A 24,039-nucleotide genomic window follows, 5' to 3' on the forward strand; every position below is an offset into this window, starting at 1 on the left:
CTTTACCACGACGGAGATATAATACTTTCTCTTGTGCATTCATGTAAAATACCATTTTAGTGCACAGACAATATTTTATTAACTTTATCAAGAACAAACATTTCAGTCATATATATATTGGCCAACATCCCACACTTACATTTCCATTACAAACCACAAAGATTGGCACACAACAACAATAGCCAAACCAATCTAAAAACGACAACAGACACAAGATGTTTATCGTAGAGCTGCACTGACACAAACACTTAGTAATAAAGTTATCGACACCTTTTATATGTACAATGTGTTCGCAACTGTCAAAATAATAATGGACAAATTCTCTCTCACTCAGTCTCTCTCTCTCTCTCTCTCTCTCTCTCTCTCTCTCTGTGTCTCTGTCTCTGTCTCTCTCTCTCTCTCTCTCTCTCCTCTCCTCTCCTCTCCTCTCCCTCTCCCCTTCTCTCTCTCTCTCTCTCTCTCTCCTCTCTCTCTCTCTCTCTCTCTGTGTGTGTGTGTGTGTGTGTGTGTGTGCGTGCGTGTGTGTGTGTGTGTGTGTGTGTGTGTGTATGTGTGTGTGCGTGTGTCTGTGTGCGTGTGTGTCTGTATGTGCATGTATGTCTGTGTGTGTCTGTGTGCATGTGACCGTGTGTGTCAAAGTGTGTGTTTTAATGTATACCATTACCAATGACCATGTATGCTATGAACATTTTTTTTTTCCTCTTTGTCTGATTTAATAACCATGTTTTTATGTGTTTGCTTTGCTTCTTCTTCTGCTTTAATATTATGCACTGGTTAGTTAATTCCCTCTTGGGCGAGGGCTGGATGAAAAAAGATCTTTGCTGTATCTACTCCATTACCCTCGAAAAATAAAGTTGGTTCGTTCGTTCGTTCGTTCGTTCGTTCTCTCTCTCTCTCTCTCTCTCTCTCTCTCTCTCTCTCTCTACATGCTGTTTTTCTTGCAAACAAGTAAATAATTCTGTGATAGTATTTCATCATTGCTTGATATTCATAATGCATTTTGAAATGTCTCTTTAATTGTTTGACATGTTAATTATGTAATTTGTATTGTAATTAACTTAACTTCTATTTCTTCTTGTTATTAATCGAGTTACTCTCAATGGGCGAGGGCCGGATGAAAAAAAGCATGTTTACATTGCTTATTCGGTTACCCTCGATAAATAAAGTTCAATTCAATTCAATTCTCTCTCTCTCTCTCTCTCTCTCTCTCTCTCTCTCTCTCTCTCTCTCTCTCTCTCTCTCTCTCTCTCTCTCTCTCTATCTCTCTCTCTCTCTTTCTTCATGAACACATGTTATGTGGAGCGTAAATTTCTTGCGATTGTTATCAGGACCCTTAGTTTTGCTCACAACGTCAACTGATGAATATATACAACGCCTCTTCGAATCAACCGTGTCTATATTCACAACCAAATGTTCTTAATTTTCATTGTAACCCTCAGTTTGTGAACAGTTTCAGCACCAGTGAAAGGTCGTCTAATACAAATGTCATGTCGAGGTCCAGTAATTCCAATGTCATGTCAACTTGTTTTTGAGGTTCACTTTGACGCCCAATAGCAGAAGAATGTCAATAAAAGCACACCCACTTTGGTCTGAAACGATAACGGCGATCTTCCTTTTGTTTCTCGTTTGACCATAACCCTTTTCACCATCCTTCCCCTGACGTCGAACAGGCCTTCCAGTTATAGCTGTGAGCAAGCCTCGCCCGAAGAACCAACGAACATTTGTTCAGCAACTACGTAATGCCGATTCACCATGAAAAGTTCACGAATGATTCATCGTTGCAAAATCCGCCAGGACCCAAGTTGTCATGGATTATCACCAAGGTGCTGTTGCACAGAACAAAGTCAAGCGCTGAAAACACCAGTGCTTTAGCTTAAAAAGGCTTACTCAAGGCTTGGGTAAAGCCAAAGTTTACTGTGCACGAAGAAGGAACATCCAACAGCAAAGCGAGTCAAGCAGGATTTTCTCGCGGACGCGTTTTCTTTCCCCAACAACGACCCGCATTTCGTTTTCCTATTGAAAAAGCCTGCAACAGGTCCAGCAATGTTTTCTCCTTGTTGAGGTTCTTTGCCTTCCACCCAGTCCCTGTGTTTAGCGTTTGGCAGTGGACAGCTTAACCCTTGGAATACCGTACATGATGTAAGGACACCCGGATAGTGAAGTCCTCTCAGCTCTGTCCCGGCCTCGCATCATGTCCTGACTCCCTCCCCCTCCTCCTCCTTCTCCTCCGCGGCTTCCTCCCCCTTTGGCCTCCTGCACGATGGTCTGCACGTTCTGCTTGGTCAGGGGCTTGCGGCGAATCTCCGACCTTCGGATGTGGACGTGGTGACCTTTACGAATGAGGATGACTGCCGCCAGAAGCTTGTTGGCCTGGAGACGCCAAGTCATCCAGGCTCTGAAGTCTCTGGTGTCCCGGGGCTGTTGAGGCACCTCGATGTTCTTGTCGTGCAGGAGCTTCTTCTCCGAGGCGTTCAAGTTCAGGTTGTTAAGGTTCTCCGCCGTCAGTGTCAGGCGGTCGACGTGAACCGCTGGGTCGTCCAGGTCGTAGTCGGGCTCGATCTCGAAGGTGTAGTCCAGCTCCGGTTCTTCGGGGACGGTGATGTTAAGGTCAAGGTTGCACCTGTGGTCGTGGGGGTGTCGGCTGTGTTGGAGGTCGAAGCTGGACTCGCTTGGGGGCGGGGCGGTGGGCACGAGAGCTGCGAAGGGGAGGTCTACGGAGGACCCTGTTTCCACCACCCCCTCTCTGTAGAACTCCTTCAGGTCTGGGTACAGGCCGGCTCGTGTGGTCGGTCCGCGCTGCATGTTTCTCTTGTGCTGGGGTTGGTTGAGGTGCCCGGGGTTATCGTGTGATGGTTGGGGTCTACCGACAGCTGGTCCGTTGGGTGAAGGAGAAGTCCTCATTGGAGATTTCTGCTGCGTTGGGTTTAGTTGAGGTGGGCTGATTTGTCTTTTGACAAATGGGGTCTACCGACAACTGGTGTATCGGGTGAAGGAGAAGTCCTCATTGGAGATTTCTGCTGCGTTGGGTTTAGTTGAGGTGGGCTGAGTTGTCTTTTGACAAATGGGGTCTACCTACAACTGGTGTATCGGGTAAGAGAGAAGTCGTCATAAAAATATCAGCAGCTTCAGCGACAGGTAAATGAGCTTTGAATTGCCAATTTCTTCAGCGGTCAAACTGTTCGTTAGATCCTTCCCGTTTCTTGCAGTTGTGTATCAGTCTCGGGGATGAATTACTGATTACTCCCTTTTTCAGGCATCGATAGGAAGAGTAAAGTTTGTTGGGGGTCTCTGGTAGTTGCAGAAAGAAACGAGATACTTTTCATGCTACAGCTTGGTTTTCTTCTGTAATGGAAGCAGGCACAATCACTCCAAGACTACCTGAAACAAAAAGAAAGGAACGTCATTGTCAATACTCTTTGGTTGTGATGTTGAAATTGGTTAAAACCTGTTGAAAATTTAATTTTCCGCTTTTGTTTTTTACTAACGTGAATCGTCAGACTGTTTGTTTGCTTGTTTGCGTGTGTGTGTGTGTGTGTGTGTGTGTGTGTGTGTGTGTGTGTGTGTGTGTGTGTGTGTCCGTATGTTATTGTGTCTGTGTATGTGGGCTGTGTGATGTAAAATACATGTATAAGAACATAACATGCAAATGTTAATGACTTGCTGAAGGCAAAATTCAGATACGTAACTGGCAAAAAAAACAATTAAGATTGTTATCAAACAACGGAAGACGTCACGACATCTGTTCTTTCTACATCACTAATATAAAACTCAATATTCACAAGACTGAAACGAATATTCAAAAACACAAACTGAGGTTCACACCAACAAAAAATCTTGCTGAAGAAGCCGACACAGAAACTAGCAAGAGCTGAGAAGGAACTAACCAGAAAAAGCAAAACTTGGCAATTTGTCACCTTCCATAATAAATACAACTTGGCAATTTCCCCCATACAATCAATGAGGCGTAAATGTCACTGAATCGTGACGTTGTAACCTCTAGCCTGTGAAGTAACGAGATGGTGACAGACCCCCTGCTGGGTACCTGTGCGTGTTGACCCATACGTGGAGGGGTCAATGACACTGACCTCTTGATGGATATTAATTCGACCCCTTGGTTTTTGGTGTGTGTTGTTGTTGGTGTTTTTGCGCTATTACCTGCACTCTCGCTTTGTGTTGGGTTTATAGAGTAAATATATAGCTTCAATTCCTGGCTTCTTGCCTCTTCCCCCTTCCGTAATAAAAAAACAAGTCGCGTAAGGCGAAAATACAACATTTAGTCAAGTAGCTGTCGAACTCACAGAATGAAACTGAACGCAATGCAACGCAGCAAGACCGTATACTCGTAGCATCGTCACTCCACCGCTCATGGCAAAGGCAGTGAAATTGACAAGAAGAGCGGGGTAGTAGTTGCGCTGAGAAGGATAGCACGCTTTTCTGTACCTCTCTTCGTTTTAACTTTCTGAGCGTGTTTTCAATCCAAATATCATATCTATATGTTTTTGGAATCAGGAACCGACAAGGAATAAGATGAAAGTGTTTTTAAATTGATTTCGAAAATTTAATTTTGATCATAATTTTTATATTTTTAATTTTCAGAGCTTGTTTTTAATCCAAATATAACATATTTATATGTTTTTGGAATCAGAAAATGAAGGAGAATAAGATGAACGTAAATTTGGATCGTTTTATAAAAAACAATTTTTTTTACAATTTTCAGATTTTTAATGACCAAAGTCATCAATTAATTTTTAAGCCACCAAGCTGAAATGCAATACCGAAGTCCGGGCTTCGTCGGAGATTACTTGACCAAAATTTCAACCAATTTGGTTGAAAAATGAGAGCGTGACAGTGCCACCTCAACTTTCACGAAAAGCCGGATATGACGTCATCAAAGACATTTATCAAAAAAATGAAAAAAACGTCTGAGGATATCATACCCAGAAACTCTCATGTCAAATTTCATAAAGATCGGTCCAGTAGTTTAGTCTGAATCGCTCTACACACACACACAGACAGACAGACAGACAGACAGACAGACACACATACACCACGACCCTCGTCTCGATTCCCCCCTCTTTGTTAAAACATTTAGTCAAAACTTGACTAAATGTAAAAAAAACCGAAGGTAATATATTGGTTTTAGATATTGTGTTGAGAGAAAGCGAGGTGCAGAGAGAGAGAGAGAGAGAGAGAGAGAGAGAGAGAGAGAGAGAGAGAGAGAGAGAGAGAGAGAGAGAGAGAGAGAGAGAGAGAGAGAGAGAGAGAGAGAGAGAGAGAGAGAGAATTGAATTGAACTTTATTTATCGAGGGTAACAGAATAAGCAATGTAAACATGCTTTTTTTCAGCCTTCGCCCATTGAGGGAAACAGAAGTTAAGTTAATTACAATACAAATGACATAATTAACATGTCAAACAATTAAAAAGACATTTCAAAATGCATTATGAATATCAAGCAATGATGAAATACTATCACAGAATTATTTACTTGTTTGCAAGAGAAACAGCATGTAGAGAGCGAGAGAGAGACTTCATCTGCACAAATGTGTGCGAACACTGAGATATGCACACGCATAAATGTCAGTTTGTGTGTTCGTGCAAGGCTTGCATGTTGTCGAAAGCCTATATGACTATGTTCGCTCACATGCTTTCGTGCGTGTGTGCGTGCGTACATGTGTGTGCGTCACAGCGATGTACACCGATTGTACATATCCGTTAAGTTAGCCCTCCGGCAGGCGCAGAGGTATAAAAATTAAAACCGACAAAGCGAGTTGTCCATAAAAGAAGGCTATGTTGAAATAACGTAACAAATTGTTCTTACCACAACACAACTTGTAACGACAATCCCAAAATAGCCTCCGAAATGAAGCAGAAAGTGAACACAATCTGAAGCGACGAGAACATAATTATCAAGTCCTTCCAAACATGCGAAGAATAAGAGTAAAAGATGACTGGTATAGTCCCGAATTAACCCCGTGGAAGTGAAGTCGCACACTGAAAAAAGAGCGATCGTTTGAGACTCACTCGGTGAACCTCACAAACAGGAGCTAAATCGGGAAGTTGTCAAATGAATAATTCCGTGGAACATTTTAATTCAAGTAGACAAGAGCAGCTTCTGCAACCTATACAATCTCCTTTCAACCCCATCTCGCCACCCAAACTGTAAATAGAACAGCAGCAGCTACAAAGGCCTACAAGTGTTTAGTTAATAAGGTGCGTTACACTGCGCAAACACCGGCTGTCTTTTTTGTTCACGATGGGAGTGTTCCCTTCTTGTTTTTATTGCTAGATTCTGCTCTTCAACACATAAAAACTCCTTTGTCAACAAAAGGTGATGTTTGTTAATGACTTATTTAACCCACTGTCCAAGAATAGTGGCACAAAAGCCAAATCAAGTTAAGAAACAAACCTATAGGTCCAATTCATTCTTCTTACTCGGCGTGACGTTATCAAATGGATCGGCTAGCTTTAGCCCCAAGGGGCACAACTCCGCTCATACTCTCTTCGCGCCGCCATATTGGATGCCGTCTTTGTTAGTTTTCTTCATTGCACTCTTGTTCTTTTTGCGTATTTCACTGTGTATGCAGACAAAATGAAGAAAACTGTGCATGCATGAGTCCAAAGGGGATCTGCCTTTTTAACACAACAGCACAACATAAAAAGTAAAGCAAGAATACATTATTATATTCATTTATTTATTCTTTATCTCAAATTACCATGCAGACAGTGCACCAAAATTCACAAGATAAAGCTCTCAAGACAGGCAAATGAGGTACAATGCAGCTCAGGTAACTACTGCAAAGTATAATTTTCAAAGCATCCTATCACAGTGTTCACTCTAAAGGCACAACCGATGGACAATTGTTGATTAGCGCACTGCACACAGCAAAAAATAACCAGTTATAATCGTCTTCTCCGCTCAGTAACTTCCTTCCAGTTGTCACCCTGATGGTAAACAACTTTAGGGATCCTAAAGTGTGCCTGCTGACTGCAGTTTTTGGCCACACAACGTGTCATTTTCACTTTTGTCGAGTCGCCACCCAACGCTCAAGCACTGTCAGAGATCGTGCAAGGCATCCAACATGGCGGCGGATGACCAATTCCAGAGAGTTACGACCCGTGATTCTCATACCGCGCGCGCCGAGTAGAAATGCTGTTGTTAAGTTGAGTTTCTGCAATGGGCCTATAGTATCCACATTTCCAAGAATACAGTAACTGATGTTTGTATAAAGGAGAAAACGTTGTTCAGCTTACCAGCGCATTGTCTTACTTTGCTGTCAATTAATCCCTTCTCGTCAAACAGGCAAAGAAAAAACAACTAACTTAGTATTTTCATCTTGACCATCATCGTGCTTACTTCTGTTGTGGTTTTCTTCACTGGGAATCGCTAACATAAGCACTGTGCTTGAGTACGGATCCTAAATGTCTGATATTGTATATGTTTATGTCACGATATTGTTACGGTATTGTATATGTTTATGTCACGATATTGTATGATATTGTATATGTTTATGTCACGATATTGTATGATATTGTATATGTTTATGTCACGATCGTTAAATTGAATAACGTTTTGTTTAAACAAAAACAAAACACTGACTTCAGCAAGCCGGATCTCTTACCGTTACTGTATTCTGCCCTTCACTGGTTCAGTCACAACAAAATAAGGTGACACATAGAGTCAATGCGTCCAGTTGATATCAGAGAAACCCACACCTGTCACGTGCTGTGACAAAGGTGTCCTGGATACACAACTGAGCAATCTCTCGGCAACAAGGATGTTGTCCTAACCGGAAGTTTTCAGAAAGGGGACACTGCATACCCTCATGTCATCAAACCGAGATTCGTTTATTAGTGAATCGAACCATGCTTCGGGGTAAAAACGGTCATACACGTAAAAATCCTCTCGTTCCAAAAACACGAGTGAACGTGGGAGTTTCAGCCCATGCCCGCATAAGAAGAAAAAGAACCATGCTTACTTCAGCAAAGGACAACATATTTGTTGGGAGATTCAAGAAGCCCCTCCGTTAGCCCTCTCACACCCCCTCCCCCCCCCCCTCCCCCACTTCCCAACGTACCCAATGCTATCTATTTAATGTCATTCCATCGTACCCGGTTAACAATATTTCTTTGTTCTCTTTTCGAGTGGAATAACCAACGTGCCAATTTCACAAGTCTTGGCTGTCAATATACGGGCATAGTTAAATCAACGGTATGTCAATATGCGGACATAGTTAAATCAACGATGCGGACATAGTTAAATCAACGGTATCTATTTGACCATATTTCTTATTTCTTCTTTTTTTAAGTGCTATACCCAATGTGCTTTTTTTCACAGTTCTTGACAGTGAATGTAAAGGAATATATAATTCTATCGTATCTTTTTAACCACCTTTCTTTGTTCTCTTTTTTTCTTAAGTGTATGTGTGCAGTAACCAACGTGCCATTTTTTTAAATACGTCTTGACTGTCAATCGTCAGTATGCGGAGATACTTATACTTCAACGGTATCTATTTAACCTCATTTCTTTGTTCTCTTTTTTGGTGCATTATTTAACCTCAATTCGTTGCTCTCTGTCTCTGTCTCTCTCTGTCTGTCTCTGTCTGTCTCTCTCTCTCTCCCTCTCTCTCTCTCTCTCTCTCTCTCTCCGTTTCTCTGTCTCTCTGTCTCTCCCTCTCTCTCTCCCTCTCTCTCTCTCAGTCTATCTCTCTCTCTCTCTCTCTCTCTCTCTCTCTCTCTCTCTCTCTCTCTCTCTCTCTCTCTCTCTCTCTCTCTCTCTCTCTCTCTCTCTCTCTCTCTCTCTCTCTCTCTCTCTCTCTCTCTCTTTAAAGTCGAGAGGTGCAATGCACAACGGTGCCTTTTTCACAGGTCTTAATAAGATTGTCAATACGCAGAGATATCGGTACTGCTCTGCGCTTCGTTTCCATCTTCTCGCGCTGTACAAAGAAACACCGACCGCTCCACACGTAAAACAAACTTCTCCTTTAATTTGCTTTGCGGGCTGTCCCTACGGGTAGAGGCCGGGAGGGCACCGTGTACTACAGGCCCACGATTACCCCACAAGTGTTCTTTCAAAGGAGACACTTTAATTGTTGCTGTTGTTTTTCTATCCCGTTTTCAGCGTCTCTGAGTATTTTTCTGCCTTGAAAAACAAACGGTCGCGACGTTTTGTGTGACAGCTGCCTTAGCCCCAGGGAGAAAGCAGGCCAAATTAACTGAGGGACACGTCACAAGACTATGTGAAATCCACTTCCCTTCCCTCCCCTTCCCTTTCATTCCCTCCCCTTTCCCTTCCCTAACCTTCCCTTGATTTTTCCTTCTTTAAACTTCGTTTTTCATTTCCCTTCCTTGCCCGTCCCGTCCCTTCCCTTTACTTCCCTACCCTAAACTTACCTAACCTTCCCATCATTTCCCTTCCCTTCCTTAGCCTAACCTTAGCCTAACCTAAGCTAACCTTAACCTAACCTTAACCTAACCTTAACCTAACCTTAGCCTAACCTTAACCTAACCTAAGCTAACCTTACCTCATTACCTTACCTAACCTTGCCTTAATTGCGTTACCTCATTACCTTGCCTTCCCTTCCCTACCTTCCCTTGCGCAGATCTAACCTAACTTACCTTACCTTGCCTAACCTTGCCTTACCTTGCCTAACCTTAATGAGTAAAGAAAATTGTGTTTCCACGTCATGAGTTTAACGCCAGTAGGAATGTCCACAGCGGACATATAAATATATAACATAGCTCGATGTGTGTCTTCATCTTTCAGACCTTGTGGTAAATCGTTTTTAATTGCAAACTATGCCCGCCCTGTATTTCTTTTCTAAACACAAAGACCCTGCCCCCCCCCCCCCCCCACCCCCCCTCCTCCCTCCTCACACAGCAGTTTAAACGGTCACACTGTAAATTGTTTTCAAACTAAGTTTAAGGATTTTTTTTTTAAATGTATGACAATGTATACGATACCGATACATGCACAGCCTGGCGGTGACCTTACGAGTATTCTTCCTCTGCTGATATGACGACATTACGTGACGCCATTATTCGTATTTATGACGTCTTCTTGAACTTTTCTTTGCCTTTGACGCCAGATATGTCTCTTTAGATGATAGGGTCAAGGAGAGACATCTTGGTTTGTTCAATCGATGTCGTAACCGGCACGGTTGGCCTAGTGGTAAGGCGTCCGTCCCGTGATCGGGAGGTCGTGGGTTCGAACCCCCGGGTCATACCTAGTGGCTGCAATCTAGTGGCTGCTCCGCCTTGTGTCTGGCATTATGGGGTTAGTGCTAGGACTGGTTGGTCCGGTGTCAGAATAATGTGACTCTGGGTGAGACATGAAGCCTGTGCTGCGACTTCTGTCTTGTGTGTGGCGCACGTTATATGTCAAAGCAACACCGCCCTGATATGGCCCTTCGTGGTCGGCTGGGCGTTAAGCAAACAAACAAACAAAAAAATCGATGACGTATCTCATTAACCGAGTAACCATTACTGCTCCGAAAGCAGTTTAAATAATCACATTTCGAATCGTTTTCATACAAACAGGAGGGTGTTTGTTATCAAAAGAGAAACTAAGATTAAAGTAAGTGTTTGGTGGTGTAAAGTCTGATTCGTTTCCACATAAAATGAAAGTCGCTTGTTCGTTTCAATGCTTGTAAATTATTCTATCAGGTGCCAGGAGACTGGTTCCGTCTAATTCTTACTTACCCTATTGCACAAGCTGTATGCGTTTAGAGCGTTTACTTCCCTTTGTTGATCAGATGGTTCGCACAATTATTTTGGTCGCAGGGCCGGACCCAGGGGGGGGGGGGGGGGTTCCAGGGGTTCCGGAACCCCACCCCTGGAAAAAGCATGTACCTTGCTTTGAGTGTTTTTTTTTATTTTTATTTTTTTTTAAATAAATTTTGTGTGTGTCTAACAAATTTTATTCAATGTGAAATCCGATGAGAAAAAGGTACCCCCCCCCCCCCCCACCTTCGCTGATTTGCCCCCCCCCAAAAAAAAAAGGAGGACCCCCCCCCCCCCCTTACAACTCATTTGGTCCGGCCCTGGGTCGTATCTCACTCGAGACAGTGAGGAGATTTTTCTGTCGCCTATGAGGTTCAGGTCGTGTTCGGTCAAATCAGACGTAGGTCAACCATGCCTCTTGAGATATGTGAGGTTTGCCTCGACTGACACAAAGAGGTCTGTGTTATTTATTGAAATGCAAGGACGCCTTTGGATAATGCCATAAAACGTGCTTGGTTGTGTGGGGGAAAATAACAAGACAAGAGTATATTGCTGTGAACGGAATCAGATGAACTCTATAGAGAAAGGGAAAGGGTGGGGAGGGAGTCAGTGAAAGAGAAAGAGAGGGAGAGAGAGAGAGGGAGAGAGAGAGGGGGGAGAGAGAGAGAGAGGGAGAATGTGTGTGTGTGTGTGTGTGTGTGTGTGTGTGTGTGTGTGTGTGTTTTTTTCCTTGATTGACTGCTTAGGAATTTCGGATGCTCTTTAGTGCAATTTTCAATTCTTAGTAAATGTGATATATTTAAGTGGTTGTTTTTGTTTGTGCAATTCTCAATTCTTAGTAAATTTAATGTATGTTACGTCTGTAACCATCCGACACTGTGTGGCAATTATCCTTGTTTTTATAAGGACAGACAAATCTTGAGTCTTGAGTCGTTGTCGTAGTTTGTTTTTCGTAGAGAATCTAACCTCTCGGTCTTTTCTCTTCATGCATCAACATTCTAATCTTATTAGAACATGTGTCCAGGAGGCACCCGCGACGTTTATCCAGCAGTAGCACAATCCCTGTGCTGAGATTAATCCCGAAGCAAACAACTTAGACGTCCACTGAACCTGTAGGATTTGGCAATCATTTCCAGCCAGCACGGCGTGGCAATATAAGGATAAGTCGTTCTAATCACAAGGCGGAATGCAGTGGTTGCGACTTAGAATCTCGCAGCCTATCAACGTTCAAACAAACACGTGGGTTCATGGGGAGTGCATGAACACATTCAGCAATTTGAGAAAATTCGGTAATCGATAGTTTTGACATTGTACTCTGTTTAGAGCTTGAGCTAAAAGGTTGACATTTTGTGACTTATACGCGTGCTTTACGTCCTAATTCCAAAATGTTTCTGGAGGTGGAATAATTACATTTATGTTACACTTCTCGTCTAAATTTACAGTGATAACTTTTCTTTTGACAACTCCCCCCCCCCCCTCCTCACCACCCCCCCCCCCCCCCCAGTTAAAATAAACAAAACATTTTCACTGTTAGGCCAAACAAAAAAATAGGTGTGGTTACGGTAACATAGCCCAACAAAATAGGGTAGGAAGGTAGGCAATCACTTTTTTTTTTTAAACTTTTTTTTCTAATGTGTACAAATTAAACCTACTTGACAGGGAAATAAGTGTGCGACTCGAGCGCTTTCGCTTTCATTGCGTTTTCTGCGCTCGTTTTCTTGGTTTTTTGGACAAATGTAATAAAAAGTTATAGGGTCGGCCCCTAAAAATAGGGTAGGTCGGGTTACCGTAACCACACCTATTTTTTTTTTAGGCCTTATGAAAGCACACTGCACTGGGGTGTCAATATGACTTGCGAACAGAACAAAAATCATATGATCATGTATAAATCAATGACAGCAACTTCACTTTAGCTATGATAATAAAAACTATATATATGAACGCCAAATCGTAGACAAACACCATAATTGCCTTATCAGTGTGCAGTCATACACGTAAACAACTATTATGAAGACAAAATCCCACATAATTTATGTCAATATGCTCAACTTATAATTTGTGGTCCCTGAACAATAAATATTTCACTTATGTCTCGATCTACACCAAAACATACCAACCAACCAAACTGAGTGGAGATACCATTTTGTATCACACACATAACAACTGTTAGTAAGACAGAGGAAAACAAAACAACAACAACAAATTCGGAAATGTATGTCAAAATGCTTACCTTTAAAGCATGAACAGATTCAGTTATGTCCGAACTCCAAAACACAAATGAGAATTGTGCCAATAAAAAGTTGTATCCACCAATTTATACTTGTGTACCTCGACCACGCGTTTGTCGGCTAAATATACCAAACGGTCACTGTGTGTGTGTGTCCACTCAACAAGCCTTCACTGGTCAGCTTGCCACCAAGGCAGGAAGCTGTCAGCCGATTTTCAGCTGGTCACCCGTAAAACACATGCAGTCACATTAGCGGTTTATCTGAAGAGGAGTTTTCGCAGCTAATGCGGTGCAGCGGGCATTAACACAATGATTGTATTGCGCTGCAGTGCTGGTGTCGCCTAGACTAACTAAGTGGTAGTGGCTGTGTTTGCTTGCCAGCGACAGTTCAGTCAGTGTTATTTGCACGCTATGTACAGTACAAATTCGGTCATAGAAGGTATAATTATATTATTCGTTCATTTCGATTTGTGGGCTTCGACCCGCTGCTCCTTAACTTGTGTTTTTTTGGTTTTGTTTTTTTAACAAAGTTACACAGTGACCCTCCTCCTCGCCACTACTTATGAATTTAATAGCCCCCGATGTACCATCAACACCCCCTCCCACCCCCCACCTTCTACTTTCAGATGTACCGTTTATAACTTCTGTTAATTTACCTCCATATTAAGACTCGCTGCATTTTATAACCTGTTTTTCTTAATTGACATTATTGAGTCACTTGAGAAAAAGTGACTCTATGTAATCGGTCAGTGTTAGTCTGTCCGGCCGGCCGTCCGGCCGGCCGTCCGTAGACACCACCTTAACGTTGGACTTTTCTCGGAAACTATCAAAGCGATCGGGCTCATATTTTGTTTAGTCGTGACCTCCAATGACCTCTACACTTTAACGATGGTTTCGTTGACCTTTGACCTTTTTCAAGGTCACAGGTCAGCGTCAAAGGAAAAATTAGACATTTTATATCTTTGACAAAGTTCATCGGATGTGATTGAAACTTTGTAGGATTATTCTTTACATCAAAGTATTTACATCTGTAGCCTTTTACGAACGTTATCAGAAAAACAAGGGAGATAACTAGCCTTTTCTGTTCGGCAACACACAACTTAACGTTGGGCTTTTCTCGGAAACTATAAAAGTGACCGGGCTCAAATTTTATGTGAACGTGACTCATTGTGTTGTGAATAGCAATTTCTTCCTGTCCATCTGATGCCTCATATAATATTCAGAACTGCGAAAGTGACTCGATCGAGCGTTTGCTCTTCTTGTTATTATTATTTTTATTTTGTTTTTAGATTCAGGTTTCACCGTAGGTCAGGAGTAGTTACCTCAAATATAGCCTATGACGTGCACTAAAATCCGTTCGATTTGCCTTGAATGACGAAGACAAAATATTGTGTGTGTGGCAGACACCTGCACGAATAGGAAAGTCAAAACAACCGTAGAGAACTAGAGAGCCAACAAATACAAAGAAAACGAAAGCTGTAGAGAATGCTCGCTAAAAAAAAAATGCAGAAAAGCTGCAGTCAATAATTAGAAACACCAAAAGAAAATAAAATGAAGATCAAACATAAATACAAAATAAAAGTTTCAAAACTGTACCGTCATAAACAAATTAGACAATGCATGCCTCCAAGAGAAATCCCCGGAGGAAAAAGAAGTCAGTCAGAAAATGAAAAACAGCACGGGATGAACAATACAAACAGCTATGTATATATTAATGAACATACTCACAGAGGCACACATGCTTGTGCAGATACTTTGCAAAAATATTAATTGAAAACCTGCATATGTGGTAATTTCTTTTTTTGTGTGTGGCTTTATTGAATACTGCAGGCAGTGACTTTTTCCTGTCCAGTTTTCTGTTTCGTCTCTTACCCCTCGCTTACCCACCCCCCACCCCCTTACCCTCCACTCCCTTTACCCAGCCCCGACAGCACAAATTTGTAATCTGCAAGGCAGAGTACACATTTTCTAAAAGGAAGGCTACTCCTCTTCAGTTATATCCAGAGATCTTCCAGCTGTCTCCACCATAAGCCAAGTGGTCGAGTCGTATACCCCCTTTCCACACAACCGTTCTAGGTCCCGTTCCCGTACCGACCGTGCAAGGAACGGTGCGGGCACGGGAGGGATCGGGACAGAACCGCAATGAACGTAACTGATCGTTAACGGAACTGCTTTGAACGGTAGAGTCGGTAGGGACGGCTGAGTTTGGGCTGCATGTTCAAATTTTTAGCCGTTCCCCTCCCGATCAGAATGAACGGTAATGGAACCTCAACCCATCGGTAACGGAACGCTTGGATCGTTAAAGGAACTTAAAACAACGGTAACGCAACGGTAGCGCTCTCACACACTGAGTTGTCATACCCGCATTCCACACATCCGTTCTTGGTCCCGTTCCCTTACCGACCAAGGACGGCTGCCACTATGGTCAGACGCTGCTGAAAGATGCCAAAAAACGGCCGTTTGCGCAGCGTTCCATTGTTGTGGCAGCAGTCCTTGGTTGGTACGGGAACGGGACAAAGAACGGTTGTGTGGAATGGGGGTATAACTTTTGACACCGACAAACTGAAGAATGAACAGATCTATGAGGTAACCGTCTCAATGGTCCAGGCTCAGGAAACAAAGAGTATATATGGCCTGGGGCGATTGTAGCTTCCCTTCTTCGTGTCCGATAGACAAGGACAATAAATAGTAGAGCATAGTGCAATTTCATGTTGGCTTCTTCTCAACTGAAAGCTATAACCCAAAGACTGAAGACCAAAGTGCTTTACCCCACTTCTGACCCGAATCACCCCCCTCCTGCTAGGTACACGTGCACTCAAGTTAACCTCTGCTTTGACCTGTGTTCCAGGAGTCGGATGAGAGAGAAAGCGAGAGCGAGAGAGAGAGACACACACACACACATGGACAGAGACAGACATAGAGAGACAGAAGCGGAGAGACTCAGAGGGAGACACAGACAAAGACATACATACAGAGAGAGAGAGAGAGAGAGAGAGAGAGAGAGAGAGAGAGAGAGAGAGAGAGAGAGAGAGAGAGAGAGAGAGAGAGAAATCAAATCAAATCAAATCAAATCAAATCAATTTTATTTTACGAGGGTTGTGGCATAAGCAATATAAACGAGCTTCTTTTCAACCAGCCCTCGCCCAGAGAGGGACTATTCTAATCTTAAATACATATATATACAAACGTAAAACAATTACAAAAGATAAGCATGACAGTAAAAAATAAAAAAAATATTGGATCATAACTGACCTTTATTGGTTTCGGTCCAGTTTCATGCCATCCATTTTAATTAAAATATCACGCAGACTAAGAGATCACACGGTTAGAAACAAACTAGAACAAAAAATTTAACCTGAGCAGTGGAAAAAGGGTATACCTTACGGGTTTACACCGACCTACTCGAATTCGGCCCAGTTAAGAACAAAGAATTTAATCGAAGTAGAAAAGAGCGTATAGCTATGGATAATAACACACCTATAGTTGGTTCCAAACCAGTTCTCGTGCCTTTGAATATAAACTATGCCAGAGACAAAGGGAGTGCACCATTAAAACAGAATATGAACAAAGAATTTAATGGAAGTAGAAAATGGTATTAACTCACGGAATATAAACTGACCTATACTTGCTGGTTTTGTTCCAGTTTCATGCCATCGAATCTCATTCAAATCTCACACAGATTAATTAAAAGATCATACGGTTAGAACAGAACGAGAAAAAATAATTCAATGGAAGTACACGTACAAGAGTATAATTCACGGGTTACATAGCTGACCAATATTGGTTTCGGTCCACTTTCATGCCGTCGAATCTCATTAAATTCTCCCACGGACAGAAAGAGGAATGATCATGGGTGAGGGGATCGGACGTTTTGTCTACAAACATTACAGACACCGTGACGGTACATTCGTTGGCCCAGTTTCGACACAAAGTGTGCCTGTTATAAGTTTCGTTCACACCTGCATGATTTCTTGTCACAATAATTTTTTTGTTTCAATTTACTTTCAGACTTAGGGCCTACTTTAGAAAGACTCATTCCAGCTTTGTTGTACAACAATGTCTGTAAAGTTACTAGCAGCTAGACCTGTAACCTGGCCAGGAAATCACTCCAGAATGTCCGTTGGAAAAAGGTGCAAGTATGCACGCGCTGCAGTCGTGTTCGTTGTGTTTGTTTGTGTGTGTGTGTGTGTGTGTGTGTGTGTGTGTGTGTGTGTGTGTGTGTGTGTGTGTGTGTTTGTTATTAGTATGTATTTTACCAATCTCTTACTGAAAGCTCAACCGGCACGGTTGGCCTAGTGGTAAGGCGTCCGCACCGTGATCGGGAGGTCGTGGGTTCGAACCCCGGCCGGGTCATACCTAAGACTTTAAAATTGGCAATCTAGTGGCTGCTCCGCCGGGCGTCTGGCATGATGGGGTTAGTGCTAGGACTGGTTGGTCCGGTGTCAGAATAATGTGACTGGGTGAGACATGAAGCCTGTGCTGCGACTTCTGTCTTGTGTGTGGCGCACGTTATATGTCAAAGCAGCACCGCCCTGATATGGCCCTTCGTGGTCGGCTGGGCGTTAAGCAAACAAACAAACAAACAAACAAACTGAAAGCTCAGAGACTGTAAACCTTACAAACAGCGACTGACAACTGTACTCCGCGTATCTGGTGCCTGTGTTTATACCAGCTGATTCATTCTAGCCTGACTGTTATTATAACATGTAGCCTACATGAACAACAACACGGAAACAAACTCAGTGACCGAAGCGAATATTGACCTTGAACCCATTGACCTGGTCACGTCACACTTCATGAGTACAGAAGATGACGGTTGGGAGGTTCCAAGGGCCGGACAATGACCACGGGCAAAACAGAAAATCTTCGGTCACTAACACCTGAGGTATGAAGATAATTCATGGATTTGCGACCCCCCTGAACCGGTTAGGTATACCTGGTTCAAGTCTTTGTCCGATTCGCTTAGTTTTCCGCTGATCAAGTGACGTCGAGAGCACAGGTAGGCAGAAGACAGGCAGGCAGGCAACCACACACGCACGCACACACGCAGTCTCACACACACACACACACACATATACACACACACACACACACACACACACACGTACACACACACACAGTTTAAAACAGTAAGAGGCAAAGGACAAGTGCTAGTTCTATTTATATACGTTTTACGTCCGAAGCGGGGATAGGGGCGGGGGGGGGGGGGAAGGAGGAGAGGGGGGAGGGGCAAGACAAACTTTGTAAACCCTCGGACGTTACTCCCGTGATGCAGATTTACTGATCGTATGGGGTTTGGAAAAGATCGTTGCTTAGTAACTCGTAAAGGGTACACCTGTACCGTGACCCCCCCCCCCCACCCCTTCTACACACACACACACACACACCCCGCTCCCCGGATCAGCTGGTGAGACGGAGGGGGTCAGTGTCACAAGGTGTGAAATAGCCAGTCATGTGGACAGATCATTAACCCCCAGGTTCCCCGATGAAGAAGCGGCTCCGAGCACGTCCAAAAAGAAAGACCTGTTTGAATAACTGTTTGAGAACCGTCAGTGTTCACCCGATAAAACTCTCTGCCACTTAAACACACAGACAGACAGAAACATAAACGCACCTGTTTTTAAAGATTAATCAAATGTCGTAGAATATCATTTTTTGTGATGGATGGGTTTGTGTACGTGATGCTTGTTACTCTGCGGCTGCGTCAAGATAGAGAGCGGTAGTTGTCTTACCACCAGGCGGCTCTTCTCGACTTTTAAAGTTTGGTTCCAACATTGGAGAGTAGCAGCGCCATGAATCGCATTCACTCACTTTGATTTAATTAATTACCATACTTCTGGTGCCTTTTGGATTACATAGTGCCGTGTGCTTCTAGATTCAGGTACAAGGAATACCCAACATTCCTCAAAATTGCCAGACCCCCCCCCCCCTCCCCTACCCCCACCCCCAACAGTCAGATCAATAGTATCGCTTCTATAGCCTTATATAAAAATCCAAACTGTCACCTCTTCATTAGTGTATGCACACATCGATATCGGTCAGCATCTGTTGCTGGGTGTGGCCTTCGTATGACAGCGAGCAGTGTAAACGCGGGTAAAGAGGTGTGTGGTGCACGTGTCTAACACACCCAGTGTAACCAAATAATTGCACTGAGTGACATGCCGTCACGGCTGGAAAAATCGATCATGATTGATAGAAGTATAGGTTTTCAATGTGAAGTAGCTGTGCCGCAAAGGAAGCGTTCGTTGACTAGTTGACGTAAAATTCACCTAGTCAGCATTCGCCTGCTTGTCTTTCTGCGCGTGTGAGTGTATGCAGGCATGCGATTGTGTGTGTGTGTGTGTGTGTGTGTGTGTGTGTGTGTGCGTGCGCGTGCGTGTGCGAGCGCGCGCGCGCGTGTATGTGTATGTATGTGTGTGTGTGTGTGTAAGTGTGTGTTTTCGTGTGTGTGTGTGTGTGTGTGTGTGTATGCTTGTGTGCGTCAGCGTGTTTGTGTGTGTGTGCGAGAGAGATCTCGAGAGAGAGAGACTGAGAGAGAGAGAGAGAGAGAGAGAGAGAGAGAGAGAGAGAGAGAGAGAAGACAGCCACAGCGGGCTTGTTCGAATCAAAGTATCACACCATTATCTTTAGCGTATTACCAATACCTGTCCCAATATAGACCAGTTGGTCTAAGAGGACGTTAAACCCCTAATAGTCAGTCAGCAATGTTGACCAAACAGCCATTGATTCCGGCTAACGTATGTCCGCGCGTGTTTCCACTTTGTTCCGAGAGCATGTCCACTAATAAATCCACCCCAACACTAGTATGGCATTTGGAGATGTAACACAAAGCAACATTTTGTTTGGCCATGCGGATTAAAAGCCATTATCGTTGTTCGAGTTGGTACGGCACGATTCCAATTGTTGGCTGAAAAATAATACTGTTAAGGCGTTATTTTAAATCGGTTAAATATGAACAAAACCTTGACTGCATTTTCCCCCAGTCGTATTATGCGATAAATTACTTGAAAGAAGACATACACCACTTACTTTGAGAGAGTATTGAGAGTAATTCTGTCAAAACAGCTAAAACACGCACCCTCACAGATGTTCAAGCAACAGACCATGCTCCTCCCTTCCAAGGACGAACGTCAAGAGAGAGAAAGAGAGAGAGAGAGAGAGAGAGAGAGAGAGAGAGAGAGAGAGAGAGACAAATAGAGAGAAAGAGAGAGAGAGAGAGAGAGAGAGAGAGAGAGAGAGAGAGAGAGAGAGAGAGAGAGAGAGAACGACTGAGAGAGAGAGAGGAGAGAGAGTGAGATAGGGGAGAGAGAGAGAGAGAGAGAGAGAGAGAGAGAGAGAGAGAGAGAGAGAGAGAACGACTGAGAGAGAGAGAGAGAGAGGAGAGAGAGTGAGATAGGAGAGAGAGAGAGTGAGATAGGAGAGAGAGAGAGAGGAGAGAGAGTGAGATAGGAGAGAGAGAGAAAGAGAGAGAGAGAGAGGAGAGAGAGTGAGATAGGAGAGAGAGAGAGAGAGAGAGGAGAGAGAGTGAGATAGGAGAGAGAGAGAAAGAGAGAGAGAGTGAGATAGGAGAGAGAGAGGAGAGAGAGTGAGATAGGAGAGAGAGAGAGAGAGAGAAAGAGAGAGAGAGAGAAAGAGAGAGAGAGAGAACGCCTGAGAGAGAGAGAGAGAATTGAATTGAATTGAACTTTATGGAGAGAGACAGAGACAGAGACAGAGAGACAGACACAGACAACGCTGACAGACAGACAGATGTCCCAAACAATTATTCTTCGCCGCGGGACGTTTGATGTTTGTCAAAGTCGAAACTCAACCCAAAACCTAATTGACGAAGAAATAAAATCAATACTCTTCCCTTGCGTGTCAGTCTGAAACAGCGAGCGTCCTACTGAGTCACCACGTACTTGGATTCTACCTCACGCATCTGTTTGTCTCGTCACGGTCAGTCAGCACTCGTAATTAGTGAATGGTGGATGTGGTGGACATATGTATGGCCTGCCTCATTAATTAACCACATCGAACGTCATGGTGACTGACCAGTCTCAGGCGCCAGAACTTAAGAGGAAGTCATAAAGTTGTTGCCATATGTGTTCGGTTTTGCCTGAGCTATCATAGGCACCCGAATCGTGAAGTTGAATGCATTTGTTTATATATCTTTTGCTTTAACCGCGCTATCACAGGCGTAAGAATAGATACAACGACCTATGGCTTTTACAAATGGACAAACTAGCAGTCAGGCAGGCACGCACGCACGCAGCAAGGGCGCACGCCCGCATACACACACACGCACACACTCCTAAACCGTGACCTGGAACACCATCCCCCCCCCCTCCCCCGTCCCTTGTCTATGAACCTGCTTCTCTGGTTTTTGTTCTGTTCATTATTGTTGTTGTCGATACATATACAACTGAATCGCAATTGATTAATCAACACATTGGGTGCAATATGAACACAAGCTTTATCATTATCATCGTCACGTCGTCGTCGTCATCATTATTGTCATCATTATCGTCGTCATCGTCATCATCTCCATCCCAATTGGCATTATATATAAAATTGTTTATTTGTGTCTGTATTTGCGCGTGAGGCGCTTATAACTATTTTAGGATTTGTGTCATCATCATCATCATCATCATCATCATCATCATCATCATCATCATCATCATCATTCGAATTGGTATTGTGTACATAATTCTGTATTTGTGTATCTCCGTCAAACGGATGCAAAATTGACATACCTATACAAAGCTACATAAGGTTATACATGTACGCACTCTCAGTGGTGAAACTGGACACAACGTGTGTCGGCCTGCGCCTGTTGGGTAGCTGTCCACCCGTGCGAACCCGGTCAATACTCCTCCTGTCCATACATTTGCCCTGACTCATGCCGGTCAGTGTGTGTGTGTGTGTGTGTGTGTGTCTGTGTCTGTGTGTCTGTGTGCGAGTGTGTTTGTCGGTGTGTGTGTCAGTGTTTGTGTGTGTTTTTTTTTGTGTGAATGTGTGTGTGTGCCGTGTGTGTGTATGTCGTGTGTGTCAGTGTGTGCCGGTGTGTGTGTGTGTGTGTGTTTGTCAGCACGGTGTGGTGTGTGTATGTGTGTTGGTCAGTTGCGGTGTAGTGTGTTTGTGTGTGTGTGTGTGTGTGTTTGTGTGTGTGTGTGTGTGTGTGTGTGTGCCGCGTGTGTGTGCACGGTCACGGTGTGTGTGTGCCGGTGTGTGTGTGTGTGTGTGCGTGTGTATGCCGCCGGGTGAGAGAGAGAGAGAGTCTGCAACCCGACTACACAGTTAAAGCCATGCGCTTCAGTTCCTCCCAGCACATGAACACTTGTAGAAAAATGAAACAATACCCGTCATGCCTGTTAATTCCAGTCCGTGTACAATCAATACAAAAAGCCACTGTGACTTACCCTTTGCATGATATGAGCAGAGTCACAGTTGCAGAGCGTTGCAAATCTGTGTCTTCATCAGTCACAAACGCACATAATTGTGTTTGTATCGTTTCCTTTCGTTATATTTTCAACAGGGCTTTATAAATGTGCGACACTGACTTCAAAGACGATGCAAAGCCCAGCTGCTAAAATGTGCGCCGAGTATTGTTCGTGCGAGATCCAGCGATTTGATTGGCTGTATGCAAATGAACGTGAGACACGTCATCGCTGGATCACCACATGGAGCCGGCTCGCATGGATTTCGCTTCAGTGACTTTGTCGTTTGCAAGCGTGAGTGATCATGAGTGATTATAAGTAATAATCTCTCGCTCTCTCTCTCACACACACACACACACACACATACTGCACACACACTTTTCTTTATTTGGTGTTTAACGTCGTTTTCAACCACGAACTTATATCGCGACAGGGCCAATGGGGGCCGGGAGACATGATGGGATAGAGCCACTTGTCAATTGTTTCTTGTTCACAAAAGCACTAATCAAAAATTTGGTCCAGGGGGTTGCAACGTAGTACAATGTATTACCTTACTGGGAGAATGCAAGTTTCCAGTACAAAGGACTTAACATTAATTTTCTTACATACTGCTTGACTAAAATCTTTACAAAAATTGACTATATTCTATACAAGAAACACTTAACAAGGGGAAAAAGAGAAACAGAATCCGTTAGTCGCTTCTTACGACATGCTGGGGAGCATCGGGTAAATTCTTCCCCCTAACCCGCGGGGGGTTGCACACACACACACACACTGACACACACACGCACTATGATACACACAAGAGCACACACCGCACACACGGCACACCGACACACACACACACACACACACACACACACACACACACACACACACACACGGCACACACACACACAAAACAAGAACAAGAACATGACAAGAACGATTCTTTATTTAACGAGGGTAATAGAGTAAGCGGCAGTGATCTGATTTTTTTACATCTGGCCCTCGATCGCCCTGAGAGACTAGTCTAAAATGGCTACAGAATAAACAAGTAGGCTAAAGAAAACTAATGCTACATGTTTATAAATAAAATGAACTTTGTAAGAACATAGTATAAATTGAGAGAGAGAGAGAGAGAGAGAGAGAGAGAGAGAGAGAGAGAGAGAGAGAGAGAGAGAGAGAGAGAGAGAGAGAGAGACTCTGGAGATACTGAGAGACGAGAGACTCAGTGAGACTCGAAAGAGAGGATCAGAGAGCCGAGAGACGGACAGACAGACTGCACTGAATACAAACAGATAGACTGACAGACAGACAGACAAGTAGAGACAGACAGACACAGCGGCAGACATAAAGACAAACAGACATTTACAAGTTAGCAAACAAAACCGAATAAACGAACACATGAACATACCGTCATGCTGCAATAGTTATCTACTGAATCAAAACCGCTTGTCAGTTGCATCTAAATATCAGCCTCGGTCCCTCAGTGGTTGCATTAATTATTGTCTTGTTGTTTTTGTTGGTGTTGTTGTTGTTGTTGTTTTTGGTGGTGGTAGGTTTTGTGATTGTGGTGGTGTTTTCTTTCACTTAGGTGTTTTTTGTTTGTTTCGTTTTCAGTTGTGTGAGTTTTCAGTCAGGTGTTGTTGCTCTTGCTACTGTTTTGTTTTACGTAGTTTGCACCTTTTATA

General features: G+C 43.5%; 1 protein-coding gene and 1 long non-coding RNA gene across 5 annotated transcripts in view; both read right to left on the bottom strand.

Annotated features, from left to right (window-relative positions):
* LOC138967354 (uncharacterized) overlaps nt 1-24,039 on the bottom strand; it is a 221,119-nt gene that overhangs the window by 61,959 nt on the left and 135,121 nt on the right. The window lies entirely within an intron of this gene.
* LOC138967345 (uncharacterized) lies at nt 520-22,499 on the bottom strand. 4 transcript variants are annotated; one of them, XM_070339870.1, is made up of 2 exons: nt 22,349-22,499; nt 520-3,378 (listed from the first exon to the last, which is right to left on the bottom strand). In XM_070339870.1, the coding sequence occupies exon 2, from the start codon at nt 2,899-2,901 to the stop codon at nt 2,092-2,094; it is 810 nt and encodes a 269-aa protein (XP_070195971.1). In that variant the 5' UTR covers nt 2,902-3,378; nt 22,349-22,499; the 3' UTR covers nt 520-2,091. The 4 variants fall into 4 exon arrangements, with proteins under 4 accessions (XP_070195971.1, XP_070195970.1, XP_070195972.1 ...); XM_070339869.1 differs by lacking the exon at nt 22,349-22,499 and adding an exon at nt 12,951-13,290; XM_070339871.1 differs by lacking the exon at nt 22,349-22,499 and adding an exon at nt 7,621-7,758.

Source organism: Littorina saxatilis, linkage group LG5 (genome assembly GCF_037325665.1).
Source record: "Littorina saxatilis isolate snail1 linkage group LG5, US_GU_Lsax_2.0, whole genome shotgun sequence".
NCBI lineage: Eukaryota > Metazoa > Mollusca > Gastropoda > Littorinimorpha > Littorinidae > Littorina > Littorina saxatilis.

Excerpts from the sequence above, each read along its gene's own strand:
- LOC138967345 (XM_070339870.1), bottom strand. The coding sequence starts at position 2,901 with ATGAGGACTTCTCCTTCACCCAACGGACCAGCTGTCGGTAGACCCCAA.